Genomic DNA, 15341 nt, shown 5'->3' with positions numbered 1-15341 from the left:
GATCTAGCTAGGTCGAGATAGAAGCGGCTATCCAACATTCAGACCGTTTGTGCCATTTCAATTTAACCCTATCTATTTAAGTGAATTTAATTTGCTATTCTTATTATAGCTTGCTACAGTCAGATGCACCATCGTCGATCCATTACACATCGATTGTCAACAAAATAGCAGTTATTGATTAGTCATTGCGCTCCAGATATCTGTATGTGTGTATATATAACGTCACATATATATATAATATCAAGTTTCAGCCTGTCCTGAGTAGCTAGCTAGCTAGCTCTCAAGCAAAACAGGTTTTAGTTAGCTATAGTTTTGACAGCTGATTTGCGTGTCTGCCAGGCGCCTACCTAGCTGGCCAAATCGATGTCGTTTGCGCCCCTGGACACCCGTTGCATTGCAACACTTGATCCCGCTGTGCTGGTGTGCTTGCTGGTACCCACTGGCACGTTTCTCTGATCCATTGGTGCTTTCAAGACAACTGGGAACTCGGAAAAATACGAGGTCAAGTCATGAAGTCATTGATCTTCAGGTCGGAAAGTCAGAGCTATAGAAAGAGTCCCTAGTTCCCGAGTTGGAATTCCGAGTTGGAAGACATTTAGAAAAATATTTTTCCCAGTCGGGGCTCGTTTTTCCGAGTTCCCTGTTGTCTTGAATGCACTGAAGTCGGAGATTAACGAGTTCCCAGTTGTCTTGAACGCACTGAGGTCGGAGATTAACGAGTTCCCAGTTGTTTTTAAAGGAGAATTATGTGTTCTTGCAGCACAAGTCTTGCCCAGTGGTATAGTGCTTAGTGCTTTTTTTAGGTGAGGGAGCGCGTTTAAAACATTTACGTAATATTTTCCTCTATCAAAGTTTGTACCGACAGATGTAAACAATTGAATAGCCTATCATTATAAACAATGCATCCTTCAATTGCAACGTCTGCCTATGCCCACATACATTGTCTCAAAAACATTTCAGTTTTTTAATATCCTCAAACACCAAGTTAGGCATAGGCCTCAAATATGCCATCATCACTGTCAATCTTGAATTATAATTATTCACGTTTTACCGGGAATATGCATTTAGATATTCTTGAATGACTGTTTCGAGAGAGAATTAGAGCAGATGGTGTTAACAAACTATTAGCCTTTCTTGTATTTTGTTTCAATCAATGCATATATCCTGCCTAGTGGTGGGTTCTGCTTTGGCCCATACTATTTTTTTTTGTTAACTATTCAGCTTCAACTAACCATCCTAAAAGCTCGTTATAAATTACAGTAGGTGTTTTTGGTGTAACGGTAACTTTATAGGCCTACTGTGCTATGGTTTTATATTTGGTTCTGTTATGTAAAATGCAAATTAAAAATTGTGATCTTGCAAGACATTGCTTCGGCTTTGATCTAACTTTACTAAATGAGCAGCATTTTGACAAGTACATTTTGTATTTGTAATAATAATAAGTGATGAGTATGACTATTAGCCATAGGCAACTGATCTTGATAAGATGAGCGCCCTGCAATGGTGCTGAAAGGACAGTGCCTGGATCGTTCAATGATGTTAAAGAAGTTGAACCAACTTGTGATGCTGAAGGACAGCTCTGCCATCCGGCCAGTTCAGGAATTATCATTTGTAGTAGGCTTATAGCCTAATAGGCCTACGACTGAGTGGTATAGCTATTTGTAGGCTATATCCTAATATAAATACATATTGCTTGATATCATTGCACTGTTTGCAAGGAGAGCTTCATTGCAAGTAGGCATTTCATTGTATTGTGTAGCTTTGTATTGGAAACACTTTGATTTGACTAGCTTAAACACATGGTTACAGTATACCCTATTCCAGAATAAAAGAAAACAGAGGTGAACTATCAAAAAAAATGTAGGGGAGTGGATCAGAACCTGTCAGTATCTGGTGTGACCACCATTTGCCTCAGGCAGCGCAACACATCTCCTTCACGTAGAGTTGATCAGGCTGTTGATTGTGGCCTGTGGCATGTTGTCCCACTCCTCTTCAATGACTGTGGGAAGTTATGGGATATTGGTGGGAACTGGAACACGCTTTCGTACGTGTTCATCCAGAGCATCCTAAACATGCTCAATGGGTGACATGTCTGGTGAGTATGCAGGCCATGTAAGAAATGGGACATTTTCTGCTTCCAGGAATTGTGTACAGATCCTTGCGACATGGTGCATTATCATGCTGAAACATGAGGTGATGGCAGTGGATGAATGGTACGACAATGGGCCTCAGTATCCGTCACAGTATCTCTGTGCATTCAACTTGCTATCGATAAAATGCAATTGTGTTCGTTGTCCGTAGCTTATGCCTGCCCATACTATAACCCCACCGCCCCAGAGTGGGGCACTCTGTTCACAACGCTGACATCAGCTCATTCACATGATGCCATACACGCTGTCTGCCATCTGCCCGGTACAGTTGAAACCAGGATTAATCCGTGAAGAGCACACTTCTCCAGCGTGCCAGTGGCCATCGAAGGTGAGCATTTGCCCACTGAAGTTGGTTACGACGCTGAACTGCAGTCGGGTCAAGACCCGTGTGAGGACGACGAGCACGCAGATGAGCTTACCTGAGACTGTTTCTGACAGTTTGTGCAGAAATTCTTCAGTTGTGCAAACCCACAGTTTCATCACCTGTCCGGATGGCTCGTCTCAGAGGATCCCGCAGGTGAAGAAGCCAGATGTGGAGGTTCTGGTCTGGCGTGGTTACACGTGGTTTGCGGTTGTGAGGCCGGTTGGACATACTGCCAAATTCTCTAAAACGAAGTTGGAGGAGAATTATTGTAGAGAAATTAACATTAAATTGTCTGGCAACAGCTCTACTGGACATTACTGAATTCAGCATGCCAATTGCATGCTCCCTCGACTTGAGACATCTGTGGCATTGTGTTGTGTGACAAAACTGCACATTTTAGTGGCCTTTTATTGTCCCCAGCACAAGGTGCACCTGTGTAATGATCATGCCGTTTAATCAGCTTCTTGATATGCCACACTTGTCAGGTGGATGGATTATCTTGGGAAAGGAGAAATGCTCACTAACATGGATGTAAACAAATTTGTGCAAAATATTTGAGATAAATACGCTTTTTGTGCGTATGTTACATTACTGGGATCTTTTATTTCAGCTCATGAAACATGGGACCAACACTTTACATTCTGCGTTTCTATTCTTGTTCAGTGTAGAACGGGACCTGCGTCTCAACCAATATCCAATGTAGGCTAGATATCCCAAACAGGGCTACAGCAACTTCCAGAGAGGGCTTTGCGGTGGCCACCTGGTTGGATGTCCTCAGCAGAACGGTGTCACCATAACCAAGTGGTCACAAATCGTTCTGGGTTCCACTGCGCAAGAGGTGGTCCGTGGAGTTTTAGGAGCATCAAGGCAGACCCACTGTGAATTAGGATTTATTTTTCTTAGTTTTGATTGGCCAAAGTGGTCAAGCATCTGACGGGCCTCCGCATCGCGCACATGTAGCCTATAGTTCTTAATCATTGTCGCCACCGCAGTGAGAGCACAGGGAAGATGCCAACATTATTGTTTTTCATGGAATTTTTGTGGTAGTATAATTTATCAGAATACATTTTCCGGAAATAGTTTTACCAGCTCTGTGTATTCTCCAATAGAAAACAGTGAAGGCACGCCACTCCTCCACGCCCCGGCAGAACTACACCCCTAGTTTTGCCCCATTGTCAAATACAAGCTATGTTTCATAAAAGTTTTAGTTTTTTGTCATTTAGCCAGACAGGTTAGGTGCCAGTAATATTTTTTGCCGGGAAAATCATCTTGGATGCAAAACACTGTCAATCTCTGCTCATCTCTTCATACTCTGTGTAGGCTATGTCTTGCAAACACATCTAGGTTAGCTGTCATTTAATATTCTCTCATGTTGTTTTATTTTTTGTCTAGGTGGTGGGGCAATGTTTACACTGACATCCTCCTGACCAGTCCAACAGTTACCCAGGCCCCCCTCCCTTTACCCCTCCCATTCCCCACCTCTACCCCCTTCCACAACCTTTCCACCCTTCACTATGAATGAGGCCAGCGTAGTCAGGGAAGGATGGCTCCACAAGAGAGGTGAGGACCCTCCGTTTCTTATTATTCACAGCAAATGTAATATAATCACTTTCAAACACAATTTCAATAACATTGTCTGACAAAGCCATACATGTCTCGACACATTCTAATCCGAACTATGTAGCTGCCATAATAATGTGCATTGTGCCTAACCTCAGAGACTAGGCTATGAGGGTTTTCGGGTGCTGTGTACTCAAGCCCACTTGCTTCTCTATGCAGGTGAGTACATCAAGACTTGGAGGCCGCGCTACTTCATCCTGAAGAGTGACGGCTCCTTCATCGGCTACAAAGAGAAGCCTGAGCTGTCTGACCAGAGCTTGCCCCCTCTCAACAATTTCTCAGTGGGAGGTGAGGGTCCCTCAAAGTGAAAACTATTGTTGATGATGTCACAGGGGACTCTGTGCAGTGTTGGTTCTGTAGCAGGGTTTACAGAGCAGGACCTGCTGTCCTCTCATCACCTCTGTACAGAACACTTAAATGGAGTGTTTTGGTGTTTGCAGGCCTGGATGTTGCTTTGGGGATCTTCACAGTTCACACTTTGTAAATGAAACAACAGAGGTAAAAACAATGGATTGAGGCATTAAAACATTTGTAACGCTTGATCCCTCTTCTCTGTCTCCTCTTTCGTCCCAGAATGCCAGCTGATGAAAACGGAGCGGCCCAAGCCGAACACGTTCGTTATCCGCTGCCTGCAGTGGACCACTGTCATCGAGAGGACCTTCCATGTAGAAAGCAATGCAGAGAGGTGAGGAGGGGATATGGGTAATTATGAGGTGTGAGAAGGGGCCAATAGAAAGGGTAGGTAGACAGTGGGGAGGAGGAATAACAGTAGTCAACAGAGGTGGAGGGAGGGATATGTTTCTGTCTGTGTCACGGACAAACTCTTCGTGGTTCAAAGGAATCCTACAAGCTCACTATGATGTAGTAATTGCACATTGTGTGTGTGTGTGTGTGTCAGAGAGGGGTGGATGCGTGCCATCCAGGCGGTTGCCAATGGGTTGAAGGTACGAGAGGAGGAGGAGCCCATGGACCTGTTTGGTTCTCCCAGCGACAGCAGCAGCATTGAGGAGATGGAGGTGGCCATGTCCAAGACCAACTCTAAAGTGGTGAGTGTGTGTGGCCTTGTCCAAGACCAACTCTAAAGTGAGTGTGTGTGTGTAGCCATGTCTAAGACCAACTCTAAAGGGGTGTGTGTGTGTGTGTGTGTGTGTGTGTGTGTGTAGCCATGTCCAAGACCAACTCTAAAGTGAGTGTGTGTGCAGTAACATATACTGTGCATATGACAGATACAAATGCTTACAAGGTAAAGGTAAGAGTCACACAAATAAATGCTAATTGTTCTTCCACAATGGTTGAATCCTGGTTTGTTCCTGCGCAGGTGTGTGATTGATCTGTTTTGTAAAGTATCACACTTCGTCATCACTACCACTGTCCATCCTTCCCATTGTGAATGTGTTTGGCTGGGCTGGGTCACCCAAGATAAGATAGTTGATTGTCCAACTCTGTCTCTGTGTTGTCAGACGATGAGTGACTTTGACTACTTGAAGCTGCTTGGGAAGGGCACGTTTGGCAAGGTGATCCTGGTCAAGGAGAAAGCCACGGGGATGCATTACGCCATGAAGATCCTGCGCAAGGAGGTCATCATCGCTAAGGTAACGAAATAGGCCTAACCTATACCACTTTACAGTGGTGACTACTGGCCATCGGTTTGTTATTGGGGAATGACGATCCGTATCCATTAGGCCTGATCTGTAGTCTTAATAGTTCTTTATTGTGCATAGTATGTGGTATATTTTGTTTTATAAACTGGGTGGTTGGAGCACTGAATTCTGATTGGCTGACAGCTGTGGTATATTTATGTTATAAGCAAAGGATATTTAAATTGTTTCTATTATGTTGTGTTTCTTAACGTTGTCTTAACACTTGCATCACCGGGCTTCATCTCATACAAGAAGCCGCCAATGCGCAAATTTGGAATGTCCTGTGTTCTCTCGTGTTTCCAGTAATACCTTCTGAACATACCCTGGCTTCGGTGACTTGTGAAGGAGGGAATCTATTTGACAATGACTGAGCCGTGATTCTTATGTATGTGTTGCTGTAAAAGGCTGACCCTCTGATCTGTGTGTCCAGGACGAGGTAGCGCACACGGTTACGGAGAGCAGAGTGTTACAGAACACCCGGCATCCCTTCCTCACGGTGAGTGCTCCGTGTTCCTCTCACCTCATTACATGTGCTGGTCCAGAACGGAACCCCCACACGTACTGTATAGTCATGGGGAGCAGTGGTTCCCAACTCCAGTCCTCCAGTAGCCCCAACGGCACACTTTGTCGTTGTAGCCCCGGACAAACTCCCCTGATTCATCTCATTGATGATTAGTTGACAAGTTAAATCAGGCGTGCTTGTCCGGGTTTACTACAGAAATGTGTACTATTGGGGGGACCGGAGGACTGGAGATGGGTTGTTGGGGGGACCGGAGGACCGGAGGACTGGAGATGGGTTGTTGGGGGGACTGGAGATGGGTTGTTGGGGGGACTGGAGATGGGCTGTTGGGGGGACTGGAGATGGGCTGTTGGGGGGACTGGAGATGGGCTGTTGGGGGGACCGGAGGACTGGAGTTGGGTTGTTGGGGGGACCGGAGATGGGCTGTTGGGGGGACTGGAGATGGGCTGTTGGGGGGACTGGAGATGGGCTGTTGGGGGGACTGGAGATGGGCTGTTGGGGGGACTGGAGATGGGCTGTTGGGGGGACTGGAGATGGGCTGTTGGGGGGACCGGAGGACTGGAGATGGGCTGTTGGGGGGACCGGAGGACTGGAGATGGGCTGTTGGGGGGACTGGAGATGGGCTGTTGGGAGGACTGGAGATGGGCTGTTGGGGGGACCGGAGGACTGGAGATGGGCTGTTGATAGTAAAAGCTGTCATTTTTGTCTTGCCTTTTTCATGAATTTGTATTTGTCATGCCTAGCCTATGACATGTCTCTATATTTTTGTTGTTAATCTTTTCTTATCACAGCACATTTTCTGGTACTTAGCAAATACCTGTGAACATCAGACGATAAAGAAACATCTGATCTAATAGGAGGACATTGATCAATTGTCTTCTTCCACCCTTCCAGACACTGAAATACGCTTTCCAGACTCATGACCGATTATGTTTTGTGATGGAATACGCCAACGGAGGAGAGGTGGGTGTCCCAATGTACACACAGATACACATGAGCACACACACAATTAGATTGCTTGAACACTGGGATCCACATGGCCAAAACAATAATTAACAGATTGTAATTTCACATTGTTTTCACACTAAATGCAAATGATAAACACTTTTTTTGCAAAACAGTAGACACATCTCTATTACAAGACAGTTATTGCAAAACAGTGCTATGGCAAAAACCAAAATGTGCACCCTTTCATGTCACCAGGATTAAGATAAGGGTGAATCTTACTTTGCACTTGTCTTTTCTTACTAGCACTGACTTTGCTGGTTGTTACTATGAATGTGATATGTGGTTGTCTCATCTAGCTATCTTAAAGGGCCAATGCAGATGTTTCTATTTCAATATCAAATCATTTCTGGGTAACAATTTAAGAATCTTACTGTGTTTTCAATTAAAATGGTCAAAAAGAAGCAATTTCTGAACCACAAATTTAGCTGGGACTGTCTGGGAGTGGTCGGAGTGGGGAAGGGAAAACTAGTTGTTATTGGCAGAGAAGTTTGGAACGCTCTTTCTAATTGGTCTATTAACTAATTTATTGCCCGGTGACGTCACCATGGAAGGCCAAAATTCCATCCCACCAAAACAGGCTGAAATGTCACGCATAAAGGGCATTATCTTCTTTTTGACAATGTTACATTATTATTTCAACCTCAGTGTGGAAATGTATATAAAACACAGTAAAATAATGTTTTTTGCTACACTTGGCCTTTTAAGATGAACACACTAACTGTAAGTCTCTCTGGATAAGAGTGTCTGCTAAATGACTAAAATCTAAATGGTGACATGAACCTTCTCATTCAATTAAATACTATACCGTTTTAATGGATTTGGCTAATTTTGTAAAAGGTATTTTTTTAAATTGTGATGGTGTAAGTGTTATATCAAAACATCTCAAATCAATCCCTTTTTTTTTCACTCTCTTTTGCTCTCTTCTTCCCTCTAGCTCTTCTTCCACCTGTCTCGGGATCGTGTGTTCACGGAAGACCGGGCCCGTTTCTATGGCGCTGAGATCGTATCTGCGTTGGAGTACCTCCATTCTCGTGACGTGGTATACAGGGACCTGAAGGTAGGCACTGTGAAGATTCTGTCCTGCTTTCATAGTCACCCATCCTGCTTTCATATTCATCTAAGGACTTGGGTTTTCCTGAACCGAGTGACAAACACATTCTGCCTTCATACTTCAGTCATGTGATTTTCCTAAATGGTGATAATAATGGTGCCAAACGCCCAACTTAGACACATTCCTCTCCCCACTGGAGACTGGGGTTAAATTCCCCGCTCCAACTATTCAAACTGGCTGTCGTTCTCTTTATAATGTTAGAACTGTCTCAATAATGTTTTGAAACTCTGTTCTAATATCACATCCATCTCGCTGCATCTTCTCAGCTGGAGAATCTAATGCTGGACAATGATGGACATGTTAAAATCACAGACTTTGGGCTGTGTAAGGAGGGCATCACGGACGGTGCCACCATGAAGACCTTCTGCGGCACCCCGGAGTACCTGGCGCCGGAGGTGAGGGCCCGCTGCTGGGCATGGCTAGTGGCACAAGCACATGCTACACAGTTGTCATACAATCTTAGCTGTGTTCATTAATAAGCACCATACGTAAGAAAACACAAACTAATAGGGAATAACTTTTTCAATTTCCAGTTGCAAAATGTCTTCTCTTTTTGTAGCAGTACAAATGCAGGAAGTAAGACAAGGAGAGAGACCATTTTAGACTCAATGTGGTGTTGCTGGAAGAACCACTTGTTTTTATTGGGGCCATTTATTACTTTAAGATGAGTTGGCTTGATAATCTGATAATCCATTGTTTTTATGTTTTATGTTAATGCAGTGAGTATTTAGGTAGAAAGATGCCTCATACTGTATGGTAATTTTATCAATCGATTGCCTCTGGAACATTCCTTTTGAAGACCCCATAAAGTGACTCAAATCCAATCTGGTCAACTGCAAATTGTTGTTTAGACAGACAAAAAAACGATCTGATTTTGAGCATTAAGGCCTGCACTGTGAACAAAGCTCCTTCCCTCCCTCCCCGCCCGTCCAGGTGCTGGAGGACAATGACTACGGCCGGGCGGTGGACTGGTGGGGCCTGGGCGTGGTCATGTACGAGATGATGTGCGGTCGGCTGCCCTTCTACAACCAAGACCACGAGCGGCTTTTTGAGCTCATCCTCATGGAGGAGATCCGATTCCCCAAGAACCTGGCCCCAGAGGGCAGGGCCCTGCTCAGCGGCCTGCTCAAAAAGGATCCCAAGCAAAGGTACGTGGTGCTTGGGGGGGTGGGAGGTGTGACCGTTTGACCGGCCTGCTCAGGGAGGACCCCATTTGTGTTTAGCTGGGTATTTGCTCAAGTCCTCAGAAGGAAAAAGGCTATTTCTAGGAAGTTTTTAGAGTTAAGGTTAGGGGTTAAAGGTTAGGGTTCGGTTTTGGGGTTAGTGAAAGGGTTAGGGAATCAATTGTGTGTCCCCACAAGGTTAGTTAAAGGCTAGAAACAAGCCCTAGGTTTATGCTCAGTTTTAATTTTTTTCTCGGCACACTGGTGTTTCCAAATAAAAATTCCAAGTCTTCCAGCAAAACATTCAGGAGCATATGCGACCAAAATGATCACTATTTGGAGCTCTCTGGCAAAAAAAAACGTGAGATGCTCTTCTTCAGAAAAGCACTGCACCATTTGAAGCAACCTCTGATTTGTGTTATTGACAGGTTAGGGGGAGGACCGGATGATGCCAAAGAAGTGATGTCCCACAAGTTCTTCACCTCCATCAACTGGCAGGACGTGGTAGATAGAAAGGTGAGTGACTGGAGGCTGATAGCTTAGCGCTACTGATAGTCAGTCAATAAATGGTGGCATTCCAGGTCTTTGATTTTTTTTTTTATAAGTATGACCATTATTTAACTAGGCATGTCAGTTAAGAACAAATTCTTATTTACAATGACGGCCTACCGGAGGTTAACTGCCTTGTTCAGGGGCAGAACTTTTACCTTGTCAGCTCTGGGATTCGATCCAGCAACCTTTCGGTTACTGGCCCAACGCTCTAACCACTAGGCTACCTGCCGCCGTTTTTGCAGTCAGATATCACAATGGGTTAGTTCCACGTCGACTGCCATCTGACTGATCCCTGAATGACCTTGCATCATAAATAAGTAAAGTAAGTAGTCTGTTTCTGTAGCGCGAGGCAGCTTGAAATACAAGTACGCCCCCTGGACAGGACACTAGTCTATCGCAGGGCCTTACACCCTAATCCCTCTTGATGCTGAGTGTCAAGCAGACCATTTGCCAATCAATCACTGCTTGCTCTCTCCCTCCTCAGCTGACTCCGCCCTTCAAGCCTCAGGTGACGTCAGAGACTGATACACGTTACTTCGACGACGAGTTCACGGCACAGACCATCACCGTCACGCCTCCAGACAAGTGTGAGTTCATGTGTGTGCCTGTTGGTCTGTGTGTGACACAATATGCCACCAAGCATGCTTTTAGAGGTGATGTTGACTGAGTGTTTTCTTCGTGTTCTAGATACCAACCTGGACTGTGGCATCCCCAACCAGCCAGCACACTTCCCCCAGTTCTCTTACTCTGCCAGCATACGAGAGTGACCCCGTCTTTACCATACACACTGAAGATATGCATAGAGCATCAGTTCACACTCTCATCCACACACACACACACACACACTTTCTTGTAAAAAAAAGACTGCAAGCTTGAGACTCCACACAGGCCAATGGATCTCTGGTCACAGCGGGGATTTAAGTGCCTAGTCTTGCAGCCATCTTGTCTGCTCAAACCCGCCTACACTACAGTCACGCACAACAGCAGCCTGTGAACTGCACAGGACCTCAGTCAATACCTCACGTCGTCAACATCGGCAGCAGTAGCATATCATCCAGGACACTACTGCTCCTCACTGGAAGGTCTAGTACAGGGCTGCCCATCCCTCTTCCTGGAGATCTACCGTCCTGTGGGTTTTCAGTTCAACCCTCTTCCTGGAGATCTACCGTCCTGTGGGTTTTCAGTTCAACCCTCTTCCTGGAGATCTACCGTCCTGTGGGTTTTCAGTTCAACCCTAATTTAACACACCTGATTCTACTAATTAGCTGCTCAACAAGACCTTAACTAGCTGAATCAGAATGGCTAAATTAGGGTTGGACTGAACCTGCAGGACAGTAGATCTCCAGGAAGAGGGTTGGGCAGGGTGGTCCTATAGGACACTACTGCTCCTCACAGGGAGGACTAGGACCTATAGGTGGTCCTATAGGACACTACTGCTCCTCACATGGGGGACTAGTACCTATAGGTGGTCCTGTCAGACACTACTGCTCCTCACAGGGAGGACTAGTACCTATAGGTGATCCTATAGGACACTACTGCTCCTCACATGGGGGACTAGTACCTATAGGTGGTCCTATAGGACACTACTGCTCCTCACAGGGAGGACTAGGACCTATAGGTGGTCCTATAGGACACTACTGCTCCTCACATGGGGGACTAGTACCTATAGGTGGTCCTATAGGACACTACTGCTCCTCACAGGGAGGACTAGTACATATAGGTGGTCCTATAGGACACTACTGCTCCTCACAGGGAGGACTAGGACCTATAGGTGGTCCTATAGGACACTACTGCTCCTCACAGGGAGGACTAGGACCTATAGGTGGTCCTATAGGACACTACTGCTCCTCACAGGGAGGACTAGGACCTATAGGTGGTTCTATAGGACACTACTGCTCCTCACAGGGAGGACTAGGACCTATAGGTGGTCCTATAGGACACTACTGCTCCTCACATAGGGGACTAGGACCTATAGGTGGTCCTATAGGACACCACTGCTCCTCACAGGGAGGACTAGGACCTATAGGTGGTCCTATAGGACACTACTGCTCTTCACAGGGAGGACTAGGACCTATAGGTGGTCCTATAGGACACTACTGCTCCTCACAGGGAGGACTAGGACCTATAGGTGGTCCTATAGGACACTACTGCTCCTCACAGGGAGGACTAGGACCTATAGGTGGTCCTATAGGACACTACTGCTCCTCACAGGGAGGACTAGGACCTATAGGTGGTCCTATAGGACACTACTGCTCCTCACAGGGAGGACTAGGACCTATAGGTGGTCCTATAGGACACTACTGCTCCTCACAGGGAGGACTAGGACCTATAGGTGGTCCTATAGGACACTACTGCTCCTCACAGGGAGGACTAGGACCTATAGGTGGTCCTATAGGACACTACTGCTCCTCACAGGGAGGACTAGTACCTATAGGTGGTCCTATAGGACACTACTGCTCCTCACAGGGAGGACTAGGACCTATAGGTGGTCCTATAGGACACTACTGCTCCTCACAGGGAGGACTAGGACCTATAGGCGGTCCTATAGGACACTACTGCTCCTCACATGGGGGACTAGTACCTATAGGCGGTCCTATAGGACACTACTGCTCCTCACAGGGAGGACTAGGACCTATAGGTGGTCCTATAGGACACTACTGCTCCTCACAGGGAGGACTAGGACCTATAGGTGGTCCTATAGGACACTACTGCTCCTCACAGGGAGGACTAAGACCTATAGGTGGTCCTATAGGACACTACTGCTCCTCACAGGGAGGACTAGGACCTATAGGTGGTCCTATAGGACACTACTGCTCCTCACAGGGAGGACTAGGACCTATAGGTGGTCCTATAGGACACTACTGCTCCTCACAGGGAGGACTAGGACCTATAGGTGGTCCTATAGGACACTACTGCTCCTCACAGGGAGGACTAGGACCTATAGGTGGTCCTATAGGACACTACTGCTCCTCACAGGGAGGACTAGGACCTATAGGTGGTCCTATAGGACACTACTGCTCCTCACAGGGAGGACTAGGACCTATAGGACAGTACTGCTCCTCACAGGGAGGACTAGGACCTATAGGTGGTCCTATAGGACACTACTGCTCCTCACAGGGAGGACTAGGACCTATAGGTGGTCCTATAGGACACTACTGCTCCTCACAGGGAGGACTAGGACCTATAGGTGGTCCTATAGGACACTACTGCTCCTCACAGGGAGGACTAGGACCTATAGGTGGTCCTATAGGACACTACTGCTCCTCACAGGGAGGACTAGGACCTATAGGTGGTCCTATAGGACACTACTGCTCCTCACAGGGAGGACTAGGACCTATAGGTGGTCATATAGGACACTACTGCTCCTCACATGGGGGACTAGTACCTATAGGTTGTCCTATAGGACACTACTGCTCCTCACAGGGAGGACTAGGACCTATAGGTGATCCTATAGGACACTACTGCTCCTCTGATTTGGATGGAATTGAGACACTGATCTCTTAAACTCAGTTTTCTTTCTTTCTTGTTCTCGCTCTCTCATTTTCGTTCTGTGTCTGTCGCTCCCTCTTTTCCCCTCTCTGTACCCCCTCGTCCTTCTCACGCTAACCCACTCACTCACACTGCTGGGTAAAAGAAAAAAAACACTGAAGTGATTCTTGTTTTCACAAATGAGAAAGAAAAGTTTTCTCTCTCTCTCTCATTGTTACAGTTTATAAGGAGTCATATTTCTGTGATTTATCCAAGTGCTCTTTTCTGTAACTAGCTGTTACCAATAGTGTTGAAGTGGTCCTACTGGAGGGGGGCAAGGCGGTCGTGGTAAACTATGAAGCTGTTTCTCTGTCAATGTGTTTGTGTGCTTGGAGAAAAGGTGGGACAACCAAAACTGAATGTCTGCATTTTGTGTTTGTATGTGTGCGTATGTCAGTGAAGTCGTGTGAGCGCTCAAATGTAAGCGAGCTTGACGTGCATTGGTATCAGTAGAATAATTGGCGACATCACACAACAGAGTTTTTCCGACTCGGAGCTCAAAAACCTACTCTGGATTTCCAAAAAGAGATGCAGGAGGGAGCACTACTTTAACTGTAATTCAGTGAAATGAACTAGTATTGCGCTTTTTTTTGACTGGGATCGTTGTGAACAGAACACAAAGTTGCTACAGAGAAAATGTATGAATGAATCACTGTACAATGTGTATAGGTACGGATTTTTAAACCCTGTTTTTAATTCAGGACCTGTCTCAACACATCTGGTCTTTGATCGAGACGCACCAGGCATGTGATTTACAACGGTCGACTAGCACTTAGTTACTTAAGCAGACCTCTTTTTACTCGAATTATGAGATTTGTATGTTTTATTCTTTGTTATTTTGTTGCTTCGTTTCCTCTTTCAAATGTCATAAACGTCTGCTGTACTATCAAAAATGTCCGCACAGGTGGTGTTGAGTGGATCAGTGACGGGGCTCCGTTCTGGCCACAACATCAGGTGGTGTTGAGTGGATCAGTGACGGGGCTCTGTTCTGGCCACAACATCAGGTGGTGTTGAGTGGATCAGTGACGGGGCTCCGTTCTGGCCACAACATCAGGTGGTGTTGAGTGGATCAGTGACGGGGCTCCGTTCTGGCCACAACATCAGGTGGTGTTGAGTGGATCAGTGACGGGGCTCCGTTCTGGCCACAACATCAGGTGGTGTTGAGTGGATCAGTGACGGGGCTCCGTTCTGGCCACAACATCAGGTGGTGTTGAGTGGATCAGTGACGGGGCTCCGTTCTGGCCACAACATCAGGTGGTGTTGAGTGGATCAGTGACGGGGCTCCGTTCTGGCCACAACATCAGGTGGTGTTGAGTGGATCAGTGACGGGGCTCCGTTCTGGCCACAACATCAGGTGGTGTTGAGTGGATCAGTGACGGGGCTCCGTTCTGGCCACAACATCAGGTGTGTGTTGAATGTAGTGATCACGCCTGCTCCTCTTCGTATGCTGTCTGACTGCTGACAGTCACTGGTCAACGAGATCCAGGTTTTTCTCTGTCCTGATAGTCATGTGTCCATTGTGTGCCGTTTGGAAATTGTTTCTGAGACTAACTATTATTGTTTTTTTGTTTTTGTCTAGTTCTGTTGTTTTCCACCTCACTGTTTCCCTGACCCCTTTTGAAGACATTACTACTCATTTAACATTCATAAATGTTTAATTCAATGAAATATTATTTCAATTTAAA

General features: G+C 46.1%; 1 protein-coding gene and 1 long non-coding RNA gene across 7 annotated transcripts in view; one reads left to right on the top strand and one right to left on the bottom strand.

Moving 5' to 3' along the window:
- LOC118945346 overlaps positions 1-670 on the bottom strand; it is a 12163-nt gene extending 11493 nt beyond the window's left edge. Inside the window, exon 1 of the long non-coding RNA XR_005040509.1 lies at positions 348-670. This is a non-coding gene — a long non-coding RNA (uncharacterized LOC118945346). The remainder of the gene's footprint in view (positions 1-347) is intronic.
- LOC110510210 (RAC-beta serine/threonine-protein kinase-like) overlaps positions 1-15341 on the top strand; it is a 16133-nt gene extending 792 nt beyond the window's left edge. For 2 of the 6 annotated variants that reach the window (XM_036968201.1, XM_036968204.1), the window contains exons 2-15: positions 3907-4074; positions 4294-4422; positions 4708-4819; positions 5033-5180; positions 5595-5726; positions 6205-6270; positions 7189-7257; positions 8237-8359; positions 8680-8808; positions 9347-9561; positions 10005-10092; positions 10613-10715; positions 10816-11545; positions 13583-15341. In XM_036968201.1, coding sequence (XP_036824096.1) covers positions 4029-4074; positions 4294-4422; positions 4708-4819; positions 5033-5180; positions 5595-5726; positions 6205-6270; positions 7189-7257; positions 8237-8359; positions 8680-8808; positions 9347-9561; positions 10005-10092; positions 10613-10715; positions 10816-10895 — 1440 coding nt within the window. In that variant the 5' untranslated portion in view covers positions 3907-4028 and the 3' untranslated portion in view covers positions 10896-11545; positions 13583-15341. The remainder of the gene's footprint in view (positions 1-3906; positions 4075-4293; positions 4423-4707; positions 4820-5032; positions 5181-5594; positions 5727-6204; positions 6271-7188; positions 7258-8236; positions 8360-8679; positions 8809-9346; positions 9562-10004; positions 10093-10612; positions 10716-10815; positions 11546-13582) is intronic. The other 4 variants (XM_036968203.1, XM_036968202.1, XM_036968206.1 and 1 more) reach the window with 4 other exon arrangements.

The sequence above is a fragment of the Oncorhynchus mykiss genome, chromosome Y (assembly GCF_013265735.2).
Source record: "Oncorhynchus mykiss isolate Arlee chromosome Y, USDA_OmykA_1.1, whole genome shotgun sequence".
NCBI lineage: Eukaryota > Metazoa > Chordata > Actinopteri > Salmoniformes > Salmonidae > Oncorhynchus > Oncorhynchus mykiss.
The sequence above is the reverse complement of the archived record's forward strand: the minus strand, read 5'-3'. Positions and strand labels throughout refer to the sequence as shown.